Source organism: Coregonus clupeaformis, unplaced genomic scaffold (assembly GCF_020615455.1).
Source record: "Coregonus clupeaformis isolate EN_2021a unplaced genomic scaffold, ASM2061545v1 scaf0074, whole genome shotgun sequence".
Lineage (NCBI taxonomy): Eukaryota > Metazoa > Chordata > Actinopteri > Salmoniformes > Salmonidae > Coregonus > Coregonus clupeaformis.
In genome coordinates this window covers 718,687-740,301 of record NW_025533529.1, presented here as the reverse complement: position 1 = coordinate 740,301, position 21,615 = coordinate 718,687, and the positions used below count along the sequence as shown (strand labels likewise).

General features: G+C 41.7%; 2 protein-coding genes across 2 annotated transcripts in view; both read left to right on the top strand.

The window, feature by feature from the left end:
- The first annotated feature begins 4,314 nt into the window (after positions 1-4,314).
- Positions 4,315-11,805, top strand: LOC121548323 (UPF0547 protein C16orf87 homolog). Its single transcript, XM_041859754.2, has 4 exons — positions 4,315-4,661; positions 5,632-5,728; positions 8,398-8,577; positions 9,059-11,805. The coding sequence occupies exons 1-4, from the start codon at positions 4,596-4,598 to the stop codon at positions 9,175-9,177; spliced, it is 462 nt and encodes a 153-aa protein (XP_041715688.1). The 5' UTR covers positions 4,315-4,595; the 3' UTR covers positions 9,178-11,805.
- A 2,610-nt stretch (positions 11,806-14,415) lies between these two features.
- The window catches only part of LOC121548320 (myosin light chain kinase 3-like), a 31,512-nt gene continuing 24,312 nt past the window's right edge, over positions 14,416-21,615 (top strand). Inside the window, exon 1 of the mRNA XM_045213036.1 lies at positions 14,416-14,758. Coding sequence (XP_045068971.1) covers positions 14,681-14,758 — 78 coding nt within the window. The 5' untranslated portion in view covers positions 14,416-14,680. The remainder of the gene's footprint in view (positions 14,759-21,615) is intronic.

Genomic DNA, 21,615 nt, shown 5'->3' with positions numbered 1-21,615 from the left:
GCTGCTGGCTGTGGTTCAAGCCCTGAAGGTGTGGAGATATTGGCTTGAGGGGGCTAAACACCCTTTTCTCATTCTGACTGACCATCGTAACCTGGAGTACATCCGGGCAGCGAGGAGGCTGAATCCTCGCCAGGCAAGGTGGTCAATGTTTCTTTCCCGTTTTGTATTTAAGCTCACCTATATACCAGGGTCCCAGAACGCTAAGGCAGACGCCCTGTCCCGACTATATGACACAGAGGAGAGGTCCATTGAGCCCACTCCCATACTCCCGGAGTCTTGCTTAGTGGCACCGGTGGTGTGGGAGGTGGATGCGGAAATCGAGCGGCTGTTACGTTCCGACCCTACTCCTCCACAGTGTCCAGAGGGTCGGAGGTACGTGCCGCTCGAGGTTCGCGACCGTTTGATATACTGGGCTCACACGTCATCCTCCTCTGGTCATCCGGGTATTGGTCGGACAGTGCACTGCCTTAGTGAGAAGTACTGGTGGCCAACCTTGGCTAAGGACGTGAGGGTTTATGTTTCCTCCTGCTCGGTGTGCGCCCAGTGTAAGGCACCTAGACACCTTCCCAGGGGGAAGTTACAACCCCTACCCGTTCCACAACGGCCGTGGTCTCACCTATCGGTAGGTTTTGTCACGGACCTTCCCCCCTCCCAGGGGAACACTACGATCTTGGTCGTTGTGGATCGGTTTTCTAAAGCCTGCCGTCTCATTCCCCTGCCAGGTCTCCCTACTGCCCTACAAACTGCTGAGGCCCTGTTTACACACGTCTTCCGGCACTATGGGGTGCCTGAGGATATAGTGTCTGATCGGGGTCCCCAGTTCACCTCTAGAGTCTGGAGGGCATTTATGGAACGTCTGGGGGTCTCGATTAGCCTTACCTCAGGTTTTCACCCCGAGAGTAATGGGCAGGTGGAGAGAGTTAACCAGGATGTGGGTAGGTTTCTGAGGTCATATTGCCAGGACCGGCAAGAGGAGTGGTCGGGATATATTCCCTGGGTAGAGATAGCCCAAAACTCCCTCCGCCATTCGTCCACTAACCTTACGCCTTTCCAGTGTGTGTTAGGGTATCAGCCGATTCTGGCACCTTGGCATCAGAGCCAGACCGAAGCCCCTGCGGTGGACGAGTGGGTTCGGCGCTCGGAAGAAACTTGGAACGCTGCGCACGTCCATCTGCAGTGGGCCATCAGGCGTCAAAAGGCAGTGAGGCTCCGGTGTATGCACCGGGAGACCGGGTCTGGCTCTCGACCCGAAACATGCCCCTTCGCCTGCCCTGCCGGAAGCTGGGTCGGCGGTTTGTGGGGCCCTTTAAAGTCCTGAGGAGATTGAACGAGGTATGTTATAGATTACAACTGCCCAGGTATTATCGCATTAACCCCTCGTTCCATGTGTCTCTCCTCAGGCCGGTGGTGGCTGGTCCACTCCAGGAGAATGAGGTATGAGAGGCTCCTCCGCCCCCGTTGGACATCGAGGGGGCTCCGGCGTACTCAGTCCATTCCATCTTGGATTCGAGGCGTCGGACGGGGGGCCTGCAGTATCTCGTGGAGTGGGAGGGGTACGGTCCGGAGGAACGGTGCTGGGACCCCAGGAGGGACATTCTAGATCCCTCCATGTTGAGGGACTTCCACCGGAGTCATCCGACTCGCCCTGCTCCGCGTCCTCCTGGCCGTCCCCGAGGCCGGGGTCGGCGCACGGCTGGAGCCGCGCGCCAAGGGGGGGGGGTACTGTCACGGAATCAGCCGAGGCTGCTCCTCCTCCTTGCTCGGGCAGGTTTCGGCGTTCGTCGTCCCCGGAGTACTAGCTGCCACCGATCTATGTTTCGGTGTTTGATTTGTTTTGTCCTGATTGTGTACACCTGTTCCCCATTATGTTGTATTGTTTCCCCTATTTAACCCTCTGTCGTGCATTGTCTGTTGTGTGTTATTGTATTTGTCTTCGGCGGTGTTAGTGTGCGGGTTGTTTTCCTCCTTGTATGGAGATGGTTTTCTTTCCTGGTTACTGTAAAGTAAAGTACGTTTCCAGTAAGCTCTGTGTCCTGCGTTTGACTTCGCCTACCGCATTTCACCGTCGCCACCTGACACATTCACAGTAATTTAATTTCAGTTGGCTATTGCCATTTGATTTATGTAATTAAACATGGTTTAACAAACAGTCCATGAATGTTCCAATCAATGCTGTACAGTTGAAGTCGGAAGTTTACATACACTTAGGTTGGAGTCATTAAAACTCGTTTTTCAACCACTCCACACATTTTTTGTTAACAAACTATCGTTTTGGCAAGTCGGTTAGGACATATACTTTGTGCATGACACAAGTAATTTTTCCAACAATTGTTTACAGACAGATTATTTAACTTATAATTCACTGTATCACAATTCCAGTGGGTCAGAAGTTTACATACACTAAGTTGACTGTGCCTTTAAACAGCTTGGAAAATTCCAGAAAATGATGTCATGGCTTTAGAAGCGTCTGATAGGCTAATTGACATCATTTGAGTCAATTGGAGGTGTACCTGTGGATGTATTTCAAGGCCTACCTTCAAACACAGTGCCTCTTTGCTTGACATCATGGGAAAATCAAAAGAAATCAGCCAAGACCTCCGAAAAAACATTGTAGACCTCCACAAGTCTGGTTCATCCTTGGGAGCAATTTCCAAACGCCTGAAGGTACCATGTTCATCTGTACAAACAATAGTACGCAAGTTTAAACACCATGGGACCACACAGCTGTCATACCGCTCAGGAAGGAGAAGCGTTCTGTCTCCTAGAGATTAACGTACTTTGGTGCGAAAAGAGCAAATCAATCACAGAACAACAGCAAAGGACCTTGTGAAGATGCTGGAGGAAACAGGTACAAAAGTATCTATATCCACAGTAAAACAAGTCCTATATCGACATAACCTGAAAGGCCGCTCAGAAGGAAGAAGCCACTGCTCCAAAACTGCCATAAAAATGCCAGACTACGGTTTGCAACTGCACATGGGGGCAAAGATCGTACTTTTTGGAGAAATGTCCTCTGGTCTGATGAAACAAAAATAGAACTGTTTGGCCATAATGACCAACGTTATGTTTGGAGGAAAAAGGAGGTTGCTTGCAAGCCGAAGAACACCATCCCATCTGTGAAGCACGGGGGTGGCTTTATCATGCTGTGGGGATGCTTTGCTGAAGGAAGGACTGGTGCACTTCACAAAATAGATGGCATCATGAGGAAGGAAAATTATGTGGATATATTGAAGCAACATCTCAAGACATCAATCAGGAAGTTAAAGCTTGGTCGCAAATGGGTCTTCCAAATGGACAATGACCCCAAGCATACTTCCAAAGTTGTGGCAAAATGGCTTAAGGACAACAAAGTCAAGGTATTAGAGTGGCCATCACAAAGCCCTGACCTCAATCCTAAAGAAAAGTTGTGGGCAGAACTGAAAAAGTGTGTGTGAGCAAGGAGGCCTACAAACCTGACCCAGTTACACCAGCTCTATCTGGAGGAATGGGCCAAAATTCACCCAACTTATTGTGGGAAGCTTGTGGAAGGCTACCCGAAACGTTTGACCCAAGTTAAACAATTTAAAGGCAATGCTACCAAATACTAATTGAGTGTATGTAAACTTCTGACCCACTGGGAATGTGATGAAAGAAATAAAAGCTTAAATATTATTCTGACATTTCACATTCTTAAAATAAAGTGGTGATCCTAACTGACCTAAGACAGGGAATTTTTAGTAGGATTAATGTCAGGAATTGTGAAAAACTGAGTTTAAATGTATTTGACAAAGGTGTCTGTAAACATCCGACTTCAACTGTATATAAACCCTGAATTGCTGATGCTATGTATTGGCAGTTGAGAGGCTTTGAAGCCACAGGTCAGCCATATTGGCACTCCCCAGTAGGAGCAGCCCTCCATAGGAATGAATGGAATTGTACAGTATTTCAATTAAATGTTTCAAGGACAAAATTACATGTATTTATTTTTGTTGTTGTAGTGGGGACAGTAACATCAGTAATCTAACAAAAATGATACTTTAAGGAAAATGTTTTTATAAATTTGTTCATTATTTATGCTTAGCTCATATATTATAATTCAAAAGTATGCATTAAGGTGTCTGTAATATAATAAATGTGGCAAAAACGAATGCAGGCATTAATAAATGCATTTCCATAACTCCCAAAATATTTTTACAACGGTGGGGGAGTGCCAAGATGGAGGCACAGCGGCTTCAACACAGCGCCCCCTTTCTGGCATCTAGTCAGTAGTGTATATATAAATTATTGTTTCCAACTCAGCACTGTTCTACGACTCGGTGAGAGAGTAACGCATGCTCAGTAGAGAGGATAAAAATTTAAGCATTATGCAGAACATTTTATGGTCTACTGTATGTAGCCTACTGTTTTTTAGGCTGAGTTGCGCGCATGCCCCATGTCATAGTAAAGGAAAAGCATAATGAAATAGCTCTCTCATTGACCTTAGTGCGCATGGTCATTGCTTTTGTGTCATTTATGTCCGTCTGAGCAAGATCAGCTGCACTTCATGTATTGCAGAAATAAGTTTTACGGCGTTGAAGTAGGCTTTTGAAAGGAATCATCGGACAAGGAAACAGAATATGTCGGTAAATAAAGCTAAGAAAGTAAAAATGGCTACCAAATCATGTCCTGAGTGCGACCAACAGGTGAGAAAACGTATAGATATTGTTCATTTTGATATATGTTGATTTAGTGATAATGTTGTTTTGCCTCACAAGCATGGGATGTGTAGGCTGCTGAAGTCCCTTATTGTAGCCTATGGATTCAAGATCTGGAGCAACATAGTCTAATCTAATGCGAATAATCAGGCTAATCCTCTAAATTAGTATATGCATTATTTCTCAAACACTATGTTACAATGTACCTCAACTACAGCTAGTAATTGCAGACAACGACACGTTAATACGATTAAAGAGTCGGGAATGTTATTGCTCGCCAAATGTAGCTAGACGTTTCCTTATTTTTGATACACTGTAATACTATAACCTAACTGAAACTGGTTTATCACGGTGATCTGACTTTGCATATCATAGGCTATAACGTTAGCCTTAGAACAATATCGTGCGTTGAAATGTTCTTACATGTCACGTTAGCTGCATTGCTGACATTGTATATATTGTGAAAGTGACATATTACACAAATAAATCGTAGTTTATACCAAATGGCGACATTTGGATCTAGCTTTTAGATCGTTTCTTGGTATTATTTCTGTAAACTGCATCGATGAATTGATTTGCTTTCACAAATAATGTGTCGACGAAATGTAGGCTACTAGTCGACATTCGATTTGAAAATGCTTTATTCATTAGAATGTTTTAATGTCACCGCTGTTGTCTGCACGTGTCCAAAATATGTGGTGCGAGTTTCTGCAAGGACTTTTCATGAATTACAAAGGACAGTCCTCTAATATCTCAAAATTGTTGGGCAGTATAGTTATCATGGGGGTTAACTGGCTACGCCCTTGTTTAACTATTACAAACAAAAAAATACTAAACAAGTTTATATAGCTTCTGCAATGTAGCCTATGCTTAATAAATGACTTTATCAACACAGTTGCTACAATTTTGAGGAATATTTGATATTAACCATGTTTCATCCTGTTTCTATTTTTTTTAGATTCCAGTTGCTTGCAAGTCTTGTCCCTGTGGCTATGTATTCATTAGTCGAAAGCTTCTAAATGCCAAACTGAATGAGAGATCACCACCAGCAATAGGTAAATTCACATAATTCAGGAGCCTACAAATCATAGTTTCTTTGACGTTCTCTTCACATGCTCAATGTTACCATGTTTATTAACCAAGGTATTTTTGTTTATTATGAGCCTGTAAAACATTCACATGAGATTGGTGATAAAGTAGGCAGAATGTAATTGTATTAATACATGACTAAACTAAGTTAATTAATTGTATTCATCTTGGTCATTTTTGATTTGCCCCCCCACACACACTTACATTACACTTACATTGTCTTGGTGTTCATTTTTTTGAGTGGTGCAGTGGTGGCTGATTTAAATCGCTATTTGCTTGAGTGACTAGCCTACTGCAAGAAGTGGGGGGATGGGATATTTTATTCCTGACTGAAAAGCTTGTTCCCTCAGTTCTCTCTTGTATGCTTCTGCAGTAGCATACGGCAGCCTATACCGCTCACTGTGAAAAGTTAGATCTTACATTTAACTGTAGAGTTAGATCAGGTTGTCTTTCGTGACATTTTACATTTTCAGAATGCAGATATCTAATAGGATTTGATTAAGCCATTTCCAAAAGGTGATTAGGAAAATACATTAGAATACAGAATTGTTATATAACCCATGAAATGCAAGCTCATGCTGCTATGATCCTGTCAAATGTTGAAAGTGTAAGAATTAGATAGAGGGACGAGAAGCCTGTGTATCTGAGCATGTTTACAGATTACTAGCTCTCTGTTTATTCTAATGAGGGCTGTTTCAGTGTGCATGTCATCAATGTGCTACTGTCTGCCCATAGCCTCGCATCTACCTCCAAACAGACTGTTTAAAAATGCAGTAACATATTATCAATTATTTTGATCAGTTTTTTGAAGAATATGACCTACAAATACCATAAATAGCTTAGTACTACTTTATAACCTGATAATAAACACATTTATGCAAAGTTTCTTTCAACCTTAGAGAATGAGAACCAAATGTGAATCAATACAATGCTGCTGTTTTGATTTTAAAAGATGGAGTGAGTGGAATGCTAAATGTAGGCAAGTACTTAAAAAAAAAAAATCTGGGTTGGGGTGAAATCATCATGTATAGGCTAACACAGTGCTTGAAGTTATGAATGGAATGTTAAACACAACATGCCTTTGTGAGAACTTTGGTTTTATTATACACTTATTAGTATTAGACAGTTTATGGAGTAGAATTACTCACATCTTCTCTCGATTTATGATACAATTTCATTAGTTTCATATGATACCGAATGAACTTTGATGTATTGTAGTTAATAAGTATCTTGAAGGCAGAGAAGACTGCTTCCATTTGAAGAGGAAGGGGTCTTGAATTTTAGCTCTGTGATTTTTTTATGATGGGTTTTGGTTTCCCCCTCTCCTTAAATAGTTCATAATTTGCCTCTCCTCTGTGTAATTTCTGTAGACCGTCTCAAGTTTTCAGGTTTTAATTTGAGTACTTCCTTTGTAACTTTGAGACAGACACTAATAAAACATGATTATTGTTGAATATAAAGACTAAGGTTGCACTGAGAACCTTTTTTTCTGGATAAAAGTGCAGATAGTTGTATTTATTTTTTGCTCACTCGTGATTCCTTAGTGGAACATATTTGAGTAAGACTGTGTTATTTTCCGGTGGCCTTTTTTTAAATATCAGCAGTTCTTGACTATTGAATTTAGCCTTGGAAAAAGTGAAGTAGTAAATTATGTATATGATGTTTATGTTATATTATGCAGTGAAATAGTTTTCTCAGACTATTGATTATGTCACAATTGTATGCAAATATTGTCAGTCTGAAGAGGAAGTGTGTTGCTGTTGATAAGGCTAGAATTCCTGGGAAGTTGTGTGTATTCTCACATAGCAGAAACGTGGTTGATGTAGAAAATATATTTTCAGGCCTTGTCCAGACTTTGAAAAACTCAATTGAAATGAATAGCAACTCTATTGCTATGCAATTATTACGGAGTTACTAAAAAACTGTCCAATGATTTGTTAATAGAATATTGTTAGTAGTGGGTTGCTACCCAGGTATAAAGCGTTACCCTTTTGGGCACCAAATATTTGTTATCTCGCCCTTTCAATCAGTGCTTATTTTGAAACCTAAATACTCCTGAGTGCACACTCACTGCCTACACCACAGAGGAAGCAGCATATGTGGTAATTGAAGTTTCTGAAGAGGAATACTTTTTGAAAGGCCACTAGAAAGAAACTCCCAGTGAAATATAGGCCTACTTCCTGCTCTGGTAATAAGAACACTCCACAGAACACTCCAATGACTTAAAGTGGTTCGGAGGCAACAGCACACCTAGGATGCTAGATATGCAATGGAATCACAGAAAAGGGAATGCAAGCATCTTCCTTTTGGTGGAATCGTGTTGTATATGAGAGGAGTTTGTTATTCTGTTGTTATTTCAAGGCAGTATTGTTGGTGTGTTGGAAGAGGGGGGTTGGGAGGAGAGAAAAGGGGGAGGCTCAGATGTTTAATACCATATGGCCTTCCCACAAAACTTTCCGTAACATAAAATTAAACTGGAGTCATTGGCATAACACGATTTTTCCTTATGATGTATGATGCATTTGATATTGTGACATATTTGAAGGCCATACACTATTATACATTAATATTTCATTTCCATATTCCATATTCTTAGTGTTAATACAATAAATAAATAAAAATCTGGTCTATTTAGACAAGTTGGATGCAAAGAGGAGGAGAACTGAAAGAATTCGCAGAGAGAAGATCAACTCTCCGTCAACCAATGACATGGAGAACAGAAGGCGATGCCGCTCCAACAGTCAATCGGATCAGATCCGGAGAGGGCGGGGCAGGCCAAAGACAGTTGGGCTGAAGAAGCAGGAGGAGGAGAAAGGTAATAAAATAATAACAAGCCTCTGTCAGTGACACTCAATCACATTTAATGGTGCAGTTATGAGATATTAAGCCGTTTCCAAGATACTTTCTTTATTATTCCTGACTTTGTGCTGACTTTTAATATTACTCTTTTAGTAATATTTCAGTATTTTTCAGTCACATGAGATGAGGCTGGTGATTAGTGCAGTATTGGGACAGAGCTGGGGGATTTGTGTTTGGATGAATGATTTACAGAGCGGGTTGCTCTCTCACCCATGAATAAATCATGGTGTCCCTGACTGCCTGTGCTTTAGCGGCTGATCTATAAGGAGAAATATAATTATGCATGTTCCTCCTCTGTGGAAGACAGAAATGACGTTAATATATTGCACAAGGTTATTGTTGTCACATGCAAATGATTATTAATTTCTCAATGGTTTATCTCTATTAACCAGGGATGTTGTTAATTCATTCTCTTCTGTGTTTTTTTTTTTTACCAGAAAAATTTGAGAAAGAAGTTGATATCTATGCCAACCTCTCAGATGAGAAAGCGTTTGTGTTTTCGGTGGCATTGGCCGAGATAAACCGAAAGATCCTGGGCCAAAGACTGATCCTATAGACAGACCAGATGTTTGCTGTGAGGGATTGACATGTGAAACCTAAGATTGTTACTGTGGAGAGACCCATGGATGACCACCACAGTGTGTCTAATAGGGTGTGAACTCTGACCCAAAGAACTCCCTGTCGGATTGGTCGAAGCCTTGGGAAAATGGAGATGTTGGGGAACATGGAGAAGCAGGCACCTGGTCTGCTCAAGATGAAATGTTGGAACCAACTATTATGGAATTGGAGGGGGTAGGACATCTGAATATTTATATTTTAATCAGATTTTATATTATATATATTAGATGATATGGTATAGGTATAGGATTCATCACCTTGTCAACCAAGAAAGCTGTCAGTAACAAATGCAAAACATTTCTATTAAAAAAGGGCATAAATGTGTTGAAGTATGGAGGGCCATCCTAGCATTGTAACTGGCTTCTATAACGTTATTGGCTTGTAGGGCTAGTAAACACTGTTTATTTAAATCTAGATGCCATTGGAACATAATGTTCAATATATTTTGTATCATGCTTAGGACTTTAGGAGAAGGCCTTGTACATTTATATTTATAATGTTTGTGTACCATCTTAATTTAAATGCATATTGTTTTATCTTTTGTTTCATTATTGGTGACATTATATGAAATATGTAATATTTGCTCTGGACACCTGTAATTTAAATGTCAAAGGCAAATCCTATTTAATGTGACTTATTTTGTCATTAAAATAGATTAATCACAACCACCACTGTCAGATTTTGGGCCTTAATGGGCAAATGTTAGTTTTTATTGAAGAGTGTGTTACTGCACATACAGTATATTACTAGTGCATGGTTTGTATTACCCACCCTCTCATGTCTATACGTTACCCCGCAGCAGGCAGTGAGGGATGGGCTGGGTCCCTGGGCCCCCGAGACACCTGTTTGTAACCTGCCCATTTCTCCTGGAGACAGCTGCTGCTGCCGTTTCTCCAGCTCTGCTCTGCCTCCCTCCACAGGGAAAGGCCCTGCCATTAACTGCTCATCCATCTGGAACACATCCCAGTTTCCATGGAACTCTCAACAGATCTCAACCTCACATTGTTATCCTGTTGGAGACATTTTCACCTGCCTGGCCTCTTCTTTGTACACCAAACTGCATTAGATACATGTATGAATGTATAGAAACATGCTTACATCATATCCTGTTTATTCATACTATGAGTGAAACCTGAGAGGAAACACTGCTGGGGTTTGAATATGCAAGGCAGGACTGTAAATGATGAGATATAATGATATAATGAGACTTTCTTCTTGGTTAAGAAAAGGGTTCTGTGTGCTGTATTATTGACACCTCAGTCCTTGTGAGAAACTGTGGGCATTCAGTGAACCAGAAAGAGGCCGTGTTAAGCATGCCCCTATGGGAAATACATGTGAGTAAAAACAAAAGACAGTGCTGTTCCTATAGGGGGAAAAGTAATTAATTAGAATCTAAGTGAAATAATGAAAAGGTTATTTGAGAGTTGGATTAAAGAACTTTGACTCTTACATTTACTGTGTAATTGACAGAACCCAGATGGAGTTTCATAAGAGTCGGGCATTGGCAGTATATGGCTGTAAATTATCCAGGATGCATTTTTTTTATGTCATGGGGATTATGTGGATTGGCTGCCCTAAGACATTGTATTTATTCCCCCCAAATAGTCAGAGGAGAGTTACACACAATAAAGAAGGGATTCAGGGTGAACCCAGGATTTTTTTCTTCTCAAATCCATTTACATAAGATACTTGAGTAAAGCCTGCCTGTTGCAATGCAAAACCACAGGAGATGGTTGAACTTTCAAATTGGGCCTCTGAGTCGAATACATTGAAACACTGTGAATAATACACCTCCATCCGCTATCTACAAGCACTTTGAAAACAAAAGGCATGATGATATTAGTCAACCACTGTTCCAAATACTGAAACTCAATCTTAATGACATTTTCTGAGAAAATGAGTATGCTCTTTGAAATGTAGAACACGACTGAAATGAGAATCGGTTGTTAATGGAAATCACTCAGGCAGTCAGACCTTATTTGGATCTTTTAAGGGTAGAGGGATAAAGGATGCTACCTGATGAGCACAGTTCAGAAATGACGTACTGTACTGTGAGAAAGTAAGACTGTTTGCAGATGGATCATTACTACATATGGCTATGAGTGGGGCTGAAATGAACACGCTGAGGCCATGCTGGCAGGGCAGTTAACGATGAAACGCCTGGCCCAGCCTGAATACCATGCCATATTACCACATGCCCCAGGGTGGAAATGGAACACTGAGATTCCTGGCTTTATATCTAACACGAAATAGTGAGTTGAGCAATACTGAGCACCCAGGCCCATAGACAGAAAGAGAGAGAGAGAAGAGTGGTGTAGGGAGAGAGATACATGTGCACACTAACAGTCAGTTATTCTTACTCAAATAAAGTTGCCATTTGTTCAGTGTGGAGTGTTCCCCAAGTCACATGACTCGCATGTGGTCTCATTAACCAGGGAGAGAGTTCTTTGTTCAGATCTTGGCTACTTTCCAATGTAACATGAGATACTGTATATTATTAGTTTGATATTCTTAAGGAATTTGAGGACAATTTTATTATTATAAAAACGATTAAACATACAGTAGCTAATACTCCTTGTAACGTTGTTATTTTAAAATCTAATTTGTTCGGTTTATGATCTGCACAATATGATAGCTTGCATATAATCCATGCTTGTAAGGCGTTTGACGATGTTGTCTTGCTGGCAAACAAATGTCAAACTGTGAACCAACCTCCTCATGTCCTAGAGACCAACATTTTAATTTGTTCCCTTTCTCTCCTATAGACCCTACTCCCTTCATAACATGTGCAATTATTGTATGTAAATGTGTATTTGAGTGCCTTGTCCTATTTTTTGACATTGAAATGTTAATATGCTATGTAGTCTTCTCTTTCAACCACTGGAGGGCAATCCAGTGACATAAGAATCCAGTGCTTAGTTTACATAATTAACAGTAAGTGTTAATTTTTGTTAAATGGTCATCTCTCAGTCTCCTCTTCTAGACATCATATATGCCAGAAATAATTGAATTAAATGACTTCAAATGAACAAACATCAAATGAAAAGGGGTTTATATCATTATAAGCCACTCTACTTCAAAGAACATTAGTCAGTCCAGCTATGTTTAATGAAATGGATTGATGGATGAAGAGAACATGAGAGGAATCTTTCGCCCTTTGTTGCTTGTTTCCTCAGAGTGTTTTCTCTGGCTCTGGATTTAGACAGAAAAGGTAAGGAAACCAGTGGAGGCTGCTGAGGGGAGAATGGCTCATAATAATGTCTGGAACGGCGCGAATGGAATGGCATCAAACTATGCGTTTGATGTATTTGATACCATTCCATTTATTCCGTTCCAGCCAGTACCACGAGCCCATCCTCCCCAATTAAGGTGCCACCAACCTCCTGTGGTAGAAACATCTCTTTCAATGAAATACTGGACCTCATTCTGACGTCCTAGCATCCAGGGGACCATTAGAGTAAGAGAGCAACACCGTAAACAACATGTTGTTTCAGGAGATTCAACTTCCCTATTAAGTCTTGTTCGGAAGATTCATCCAGGTTTTCATTTATCTAACAGTCATGTGTATCCGTCTAAGTGTGCATGTGTATCCGTCTTGGAGGACTCAGTGGGCTGTTTTGACAAAAAACCTTGGTGGTAGAAAATAGGACATTGAGTACTATTCCACATTAAGTGAGTCAGAGACAGAGACAAGGACGACAGCATAGACAGACACAACATGTCAGGAATCTTAGAATGACAGATTGTGTAAAACTTAAGACAGAACGTGTAAAACTCAATACACACCAGTAATGACAACAGTTTGAATCATGTTGTTCCCTTACCACCAGCTGTCCTGTGATGTCTAAAGGCAGACAGTTAACTGAAGCATCATGCACATCAGAAGGAGGATTATGACATTGTAACAGTCCACCGTCACACCACCCACACACTAGTACATGCTGTTCACAATAGATATGTCATATGTGTGGAGCAAGCACATGTACATACACAGTGACACGTTAACAGATCAGCCCTAATGAAAATGTGCATCATCATCATCATCATTCCCTCACTTACTAACTTAATAACCTGATGTCTCATAACCATATTGGGATGGAGTCTCCTTAGGACCAATGTGACCTCATCCCTCTGTCGTGCATACTTCTTCTGTCACGGTTTCGGCCGAGGCTGCTCCTCCTCCTGGTTCGGGCAGGCTTCGGCGGTCGTCGTCCCCGGAGTACTAGCTGCCACCGATCTATGTTTCATGTTCGTTTGGTTTTGTCTTGATGTTGTACACCTGTGTCTTGTTAGTCCTCGTTAGTGTCCTATTTAGTTCTCGTTGTGTGTGTTTGTCTTTGTGTGTGATTGCTCTTCTGTTTTGTGTTGGAGCTACGTACTTCCCTCCAGTGTTTTGGAGAGGTTTTTCGCACATGTTAGTGCGCCGTTTGTTTGACGCCTGTGTGCGCCGTTATTTCGCCTTCGGGCTTATTGTGCTTATTTTCTACGTGAATATTGCACTAAAGTCTTTTGGACTGAGCTTCTGCGTCCTGCACTTGATTCATGCACCACACCCACCTTCAGCACCCCTTGACATCTTCCTGCATCATGGAGCTGACACTTCCCCTGTGGACACCAGAGCCTGTACACAATACTCCCAAAATACCCTGCACTTCTAAACAAGGTGTTCTGAGGAGGAAAAAACTACAGTGGTATGCTTGCCAGTAGGTGAAGACCTTTCCATTCCACCTAAAACCCTGTTGCTGCCAGTCTGAGTGGAGGCTTCTTTATCCCTGAGTCTAAGACGGGTGCTTTTGAGGTTAAGACCAGCAACACGATGCCACTGCATTTGAGTGTTGGTGACGCACCCTCTGTTGCCCCAAAGCAGAGTCGTGAGGGATCAGATCCCTAACAGGTTCACACACGCACGCACTCAAAAACCCCACATCGGAGGGGTAAACAGGGTGGGGTCAACTGGTATTAACCTCAGTGGGGTGCAGAGGGCTTTCGTGAGAGATCTGAGAATGGGCTCTCTTCACCTCAGACTAGGAATCATCCTCCCATCATCACTGGGTGGGAGGAGTACCCCCACAGAGACTGTCCAAAACAAAAAGGCCAATCTGAACCCCTATTAATAAAGCAGGACACTCACATTTCGTGCATACCCTGCCTAATGTCAGGCAGCTGTTATCTCCCTGCAGGAAGTGCTCTTCGCTCCGGGCCGGCCATGGTGCTGGAGCAGTGCTGATATCAGTACGGGAGGGGACAGGACAGGGACCCAGCTACAGCACAGGACGAGGCACCGGGCGATAAGATAGAGTTGTCTCTGGGAGCACCCCATCTTTCTTTTCCACTCTGTTTTAGTACCCAGAGGGCCCGGCTTCCCCATTCACCCTCTCCATAAGGCACAGAGACCCTGGTATGGAGAACCGTAGGTCCTAACCTTGGGCAGGGAGAAAGTGATGGGGACCTCCGTTTACAGAACTCTCCTTCTACGCACTGGAGGTTTCAACGTGTCTGACTACATTCAAAAGTTCACGGTAAGAGACCTGGCTCTCATTGCTTTTGGGTTGAGGGTATACAAGCTAGTTTTATTTTCATCATTTTATTTAATCAGGTTCATGGATGAAATGTCTGATGAGATTCAAACCAGACTATTGGTCACACTTTTAATGACAAATAATAGACATAAAAGATGCTCGGCAAAACGAAATGAATTACTGACTAGACTCTAGAACATTTCTGTTTTGTTCTATTATTCATAAGGGCCTGGGGTTACATAATATTACAACTCAAATCCAGTGGCGGCTCCTGAAAAAATTCTCAGGGGGGGCAATTTTTCTGATGATTTAGGTGACCTACACACATTTTTAAAAAGATATGTCCAGCAACAACATGAAGACAGGGGCAGCATATAAGTCAATACTGATATACACATTACTTACTTCAAAAAGGCCTCATGGTTGAATTGGAAATATGTGCACCTGAGCATAATTCACAACAAGCAAGCAGGAGCTTTTGATAGAGGCTACTGAAAACATTGATGCAAGTTATTGGTAATAAGAAATTTTTATAGACTTCCATATTCTGCCCTCTTGTATAGATTTGTGAAAATGAACAGTGATAGACATTTTGCCTGAAAACAGAATTTGAAAATAATTTCTAGAAAAGGGAAACACAGCTATCTGTATGGCTTTGTAAAAATGAACAACCATATTCTGGCCAATTGTATAGATTTGTAAATATGAACAACCATATTCTGGCCAATTGTATAGATTTGTAAAAATGAACATGAACAGATTAATTTTTATTTTTTTACTTTAAAAAAAATGAAAAATAACTATTTTAAACAACATCAACTGTGAACTGATTTGGGCGTGTGTGTGTTAAAGAGACAGACAGGGAGGGACAAAGAGAGAGAGAGGCTACATTACTTGTACTGAAACTGTTCTAGCTTGCTGCATGATCAAATTCAGCTGATGCGCATAGCAATGCACGTAATGGGCATTCTTGAAATGCTCACGCACCTTTTGCTGCACACCAGCCTTCTCTCCCCTCATCACACTGGCTCCATCGTAAGCTTGCGCAATGAGTTTGACTTTCTCGTCGTCGGCAAAAAGACCGTTCAGTCTCTCCAAAAGCACACTGGCGATTGAGACTGAGGTTGATTCCGAGATGGGAAGGAACTCAAAAAAGCGCTCCTGCACTTTGTGGTTGCTATCAATGTATCTCAGCACAAGCACCAGCTGTGTCTGTGTAGAAACGTCCGTGGTCTCGTCAGCTTGGATAGCTACGAAGTTCGCCGACTTCACCTCCTCCACAATATGTTCCCTCATGACCGCTAGCATACACTCCAGTAGCTCGTTTTGAATGGTCTTTGATGTGCCCTTGAAAACTTTAGCATTTTTAAGATGGTCATCAAACACCTCATCTAATTGTGCCACAAAGTTGACAAGTCCAAGAAAAATACCAGGGTTGGTGGAGCCCTCAGTTTAATCTTTGCCTCGCAAAGCTAGCCATCTTGACAATAGTACGTGAATTGATTGACGCTGCTACCCGCTCTTTTCTTAGTTATGTTCATGGTTACTTATGTTACGTATGACGAAAGCGCGTAAGTGCAAGCCCTCCCGGAACCCATAGAGATTGTATTGAAAGCTCTGATATTTGAAAAAAAAAAGATTTTACATGAGAGTCTATGAGAGACTCCTGGGCGATTTTCAACCTGACTGAAATCGCCCCAAAAGGGGCGGGGCCATTTGAAGCACGACTTTAGCCTGATTGGACATTTAGTGGCAGATCAGACGTCTAGATTAGAACACTGATAACTACTGTTGCCGTGATATAATTGATTAGAAAAAAAATCCCTTCCTTTTCCCGTTTGGCAGTGCGTCGCCCATATCGCCCTAATGAACACACCGCCCCTGCTCAAATCATCATACACTCTGATTCAGAGGGGTTTGGTTAAATGCGGAAGACACATTTCAGTTGAATGCATTCAGTTGTATAACTGACTGGGTATCCCCCTTTCCCTTTCCTTTTCAAAGAAAACAATGCATCAGCATCACTGAACAGAAACAAACAAACAAACAGCCTCCTGCTCAAAATCACATTAGTGCTCGGTCAGTGAAGCGAGACCAAGTCACATTCACAAGTCACATTTACTGTACCATATCTAACTCCTTAACTTTTTAGCATTGCCCTTAACACAGCATAGGAGCATGGGGGTATGTTATTTGGAGGTGGGCAGGTGTAAAAAACATGTTTTGGGAGAGGAGTGAGTTATTACGGCTGAGTCTTGTTTTTCTCAATTACCATTTAAGTCCTTGAATTAAGATTTCTTGTGAAGTAATACTCATTATTTTGTGTTCTTGAATAATGTGTGAAGCATAGCACTCAGGGTTTGATCATTTGTTCAACAAGCTTGCCGAAAACATGACTTCTTACAGAAAATAAATTGCTCAGATTTGGTTGTTATTTTGAAGGTCTGTTTTTGTTTCTCCATATCTAAATTCTCTTCAGGAAAAGGATAAAGACAGTTTGTGTGTGTGTGTGTGTGTGTGTGTGTGTGTGTGCGTGTGTCTCTGTGTGTGTATTAGCATGCTATCTGTTCGTGATCCATAGCTTTAACTCTGGCAGCTGGCTTAAGAGCAGACACACGTCCCTATTATCCTCTGGGAAGCTGTACTTATTAAGCGACTTATGAGTGGATACTCAGAAGGAGGGAGCAAGTTGTAAACAGTCTCTTCACTTCAGACTACCACCACTATGAGCATACAAACAAATAAACAATGGGAACTTTGGGAAGTCTACAACTGGCACTTACCATCAATAATCACTAAAACTACTTTTGTTTAAATATATTTTACATAAATATTACATCAACCTTTCACTAGGATATGCTGTGTGGTATTACTCCCACAGAACCACAGTTATTTTAAACTTGTGATTGACATACTTGTATCATATCAATGTCAGGGGTCATGGAAAAAGAGGAGCATTACGTGCAGCAAACACTTTCCATCAATAGCTCTCCAAACAGATCAAAATACTGACTCCTCTGGTCTGCCAAGAGCACTAACTAGACCCGCTAGGCTCAAACCTTGCCACGCACACTTAGATGCATCAAACACTTCATGAAAATGATAGACTTGTTTTGATTAATCAGTATACCAGTCAGATACTAATACAAATCCAGAGAATTTCCCATGCACACAATGCTGTCAGCAGAACATGCACCCCAGAATGTTCCATGCAGTGTATAATTTAGAGAGGTGCACACCTGTCAGGAAAGATAGAATTAGATTTTAGTGGGTTTATGGCAAACTTTCCAATGACCTCCACCCCCAATTCTTCTTCACCCCACCTCACAAAAATCAGTCACGTAACATGGAACTGCCCCCGTAAACGCTAGCTAGGAGAATGGAAACTATGCAGAGGCGTTCAGTCAGACAGTTTTCATATGTTTTCTCTTTTGGTAGACAATGGGCTTTAATGGTGTAAGGTTAGAAAGGGTTAGATGGAGAGGACCGGAAGAAACCCAGAATACCCTCTCCAGTGACCTCACAGGTGTGAAACGTTGTGTCAGGAAGGTAGCTTTGGTGTCATGTTTCCATTTCAGAGGGCAAATCCACCAGGTTAACCCTGTTCAAGACAAACAGCCATGGTATTCCTACAGACAGCTTCAGTGTCCAGTTAGTTGGTGCTCCTTTATTTCCTTTGTCTGATGGTCTCCCACTCTCTGTCAGCTGTGATGTTATTGGTGACTGCCAGGAGCCATGTTTATTGTTACAGATACTGTTACAGACATTAAATACAAGTAAACATGTGTTATGTAACTAGTGGTACCACAGCAGCTGTGCAAATGAGGGAAACTGTCCGTGTGTTTGATGTCTAATGGTCCCTGTCACGATCGTCAGGGAGAGACCAATGCGCAGCGTGATGAATGAACATGATTACTTTATTAAATTAAAGCACGAACAAAACAACAAACGACTCGTAACGTCCACGGTGACAAAGACCGAACACGGAACAAAAACCCACAACCACAAAGTGAAAAACAGACAGTTAAATATGGCTCCCAATCAGAGACAACCAGCCAACAGCTGACACTCGTTGCCTCTGATTGGGAGTCACTAAGGCAAACATAGAAAACAACAAACCAGAACCCCCAACATAGAAATAAACCACATAGAATGAACACACCCTGGCTCAACATATAGAGTCCCAGAGCCAGGGTGTGACAGTCCCTCCCGGCATGCACGTGCACAGGCTCTACCTGTGCAGAGAACATGCCCCTTTGCCCTTCCAGTCTCCAAAGTGCACTTTTGGGTGGAAGTACAATTTCTCCCAAAATGTTGTATTTAAAAAAAATAAAAAAAAGTTTGTGTTTTTTTGTTTGTTGTTGTTGTTCTGAACCCACTGCCCACAAGTCGTCATTAAAGTAGTCGAAATGGCAGATTTGGTCATTGATAAGCACCTAAATTGGAACGCAGTGGCTGTACAGTAACATTCTATACATGACGTCAGAGCTCAGGGTCTCTGCTTCACAGGGCTGTACGGGTTTTGACTGACAGTTGTTCTGAATTTGACAGTCGTTCCAAATCCCTCACGTTAATTGGGCAACTTTTGAGCATTTGTTGTTTGGATTCAGTCTTGTGTCAGGTGAACTGTTGTGTCCTCACCTTTGTTCTGATAATTTCTCCACAAGATCCAAAGTGTTCTCTTTCAATTGCTACCATGGTCATGCATATGCTTTTATAGTTCTTTTGTTAGAAACATTTCAATTTGTCACTATCCATATAGGCCAGTTTCCACGAGTGTAAAGGGTTAAGCAAAGCAATAAATGTAATAGAGCTACATGACTACAGAGTTATTATAGATGAAATATGAAATGACTTTGAGACTAAGGGTTATTTATTTAATTTGCCATTAAGATGTGGCCATCTATTGCTTTTATATACAGTAACTAAATAATTAAAGTAGCCTAATAATTTCTCAATGAGTCCATGACCGCAGTTGCAGTGATTCTTTTGTGTTGTTGTGGTCTTGGTAGTAAGGGCCCACCCCACATGACCCATGTGTATTTGGTCACATCATCATCGCTGGCCTGATCCCATGTCACCCCACTTCTCATTATTTATTGTTTCCTATTATTCATTGCAGCTGGCTGCCCCATCTGGGGGGGTAGACATTCATTTATGAGCGATGCTACTGCCAACGCTTACTTTTTGATATGCTAGGATGCTAGCTATCTAGCCTGCCCTGGGTTATGGGGTGGTAAATAGAGTTGTTATGATTGTTCAGAGCTGCTGTGACGCACACCCCCAGTCAGACAAACCCCTTGTGGAAAACCACATCGGAGCCAACTTCCTTTGGAGGCCCAGCATCCTACCAGAGATTTCCATTGCATAACATGGTTACATTTCAGTGGGGTGGTTCCTGGCATAGGACCAAGGCAGAGAGCTAGCCTATAGTCTCATTGGGAAGGGTTATATAAATAAAGCACCCAGCTTACATTTTGCCCATTATACTGGGCCTAAGGGACTCTGTCCACAGCGTGGCGGTGTTAGAGCTGTATATGGATGGTTCTATGGGCCATCCTCTGCTTTCCGGACCAGGAGACAGCGACCCATAATTTCATAAAATCATTGTATCACTATTCACAGCACTGAGATGAGGACATATCCTCAGAATTTATGATAACTGAATTAAAAGACATTACTTTTGTCTTCTCAAAAATGGCCTTAAAGCATTTTTACCAAGAGGATTTAGCTTTTAAACTGTTTCCTAGAGCTCATTTGTCAACAGCTGTCAACAAAAGTTTTTAAGGTCTAGCTTGTTGAATAATAGAAAATCACAGATTGCATCATTGAGGTCCATTTGTCATAGAACTGTCTTCTCAAGAGTAGGTTAAACAACAAACAGTCTTTGCAATACCTGAATACTTCTACTAATAACTGGGAGATGGGAAAGACCCATGCAGTACAAAATGCCAGGTTGTTCCAAGAAAACATTCCCATCCAATGGGACAGCAGGGGACAGTAGGGGAAACAGTAGGAAACTGTAGGGGAGATCGGGGTTGGTTATCACACTTTTTACTCCTGTGTGTATTTCTCAGTACCAGTATATCTTACAAGACTCTTTTCAACGTTAACAGAAAGACAACGGTCTTGGGTGGAAATAGGGACTCTTTTTATTATTTTTATCTTATTCCAACATAAGCGATCAAACACACTCTGTCCACTTGTGACAACCAGCCCCATCGCAGGGTTGGTTGTCGTATGGGGTGGGTTGTCACAATGTTTGTTAGCAGCTTATTCCTTTTGTAACAGGAAATGACGCAATATAGCACACAGTCTTAGAAATAGCCTTTCTTTGATAGAACGATATTCCTAACAGAATTCAGCATTTTATACCTTGAGAACAACATATGACATTTTGAATATATTTGTGTGTGTATGCGTATGTTTGCACACGCATGTGTACATGTGTGGGTGTGTGAAAGAAAAAATATTTGTGTAAGAGAGACAACACACCCAGATAGCACAGATACCTCTGCCCAACAGATGTATACATGATGCATTGGGAAGATGCAGTTTAGACATCGTTTGCTAATTGTCAAGACGTCTCACAAAAAAAGACGTCTCACATTCTACATTCTAAATTCTAGAGTTCTACATCGTTTATACGTCGGCCAGGCATCGACATTCTATTCTGATGTCTTAGTGACGTCTTCCCAATCTGCAAACGCTCTCCACACTACATATTCCCAACACATTTTGATATGTCGGCCAAAGATGTTCGTGTTTACTGGGAAGGGAGGTCTTTATAGTAACAGCACAAAAGAGCTTGGGATTATTGTATACTGGCAGTGGCAATGTCCCCGAACAATATGGTT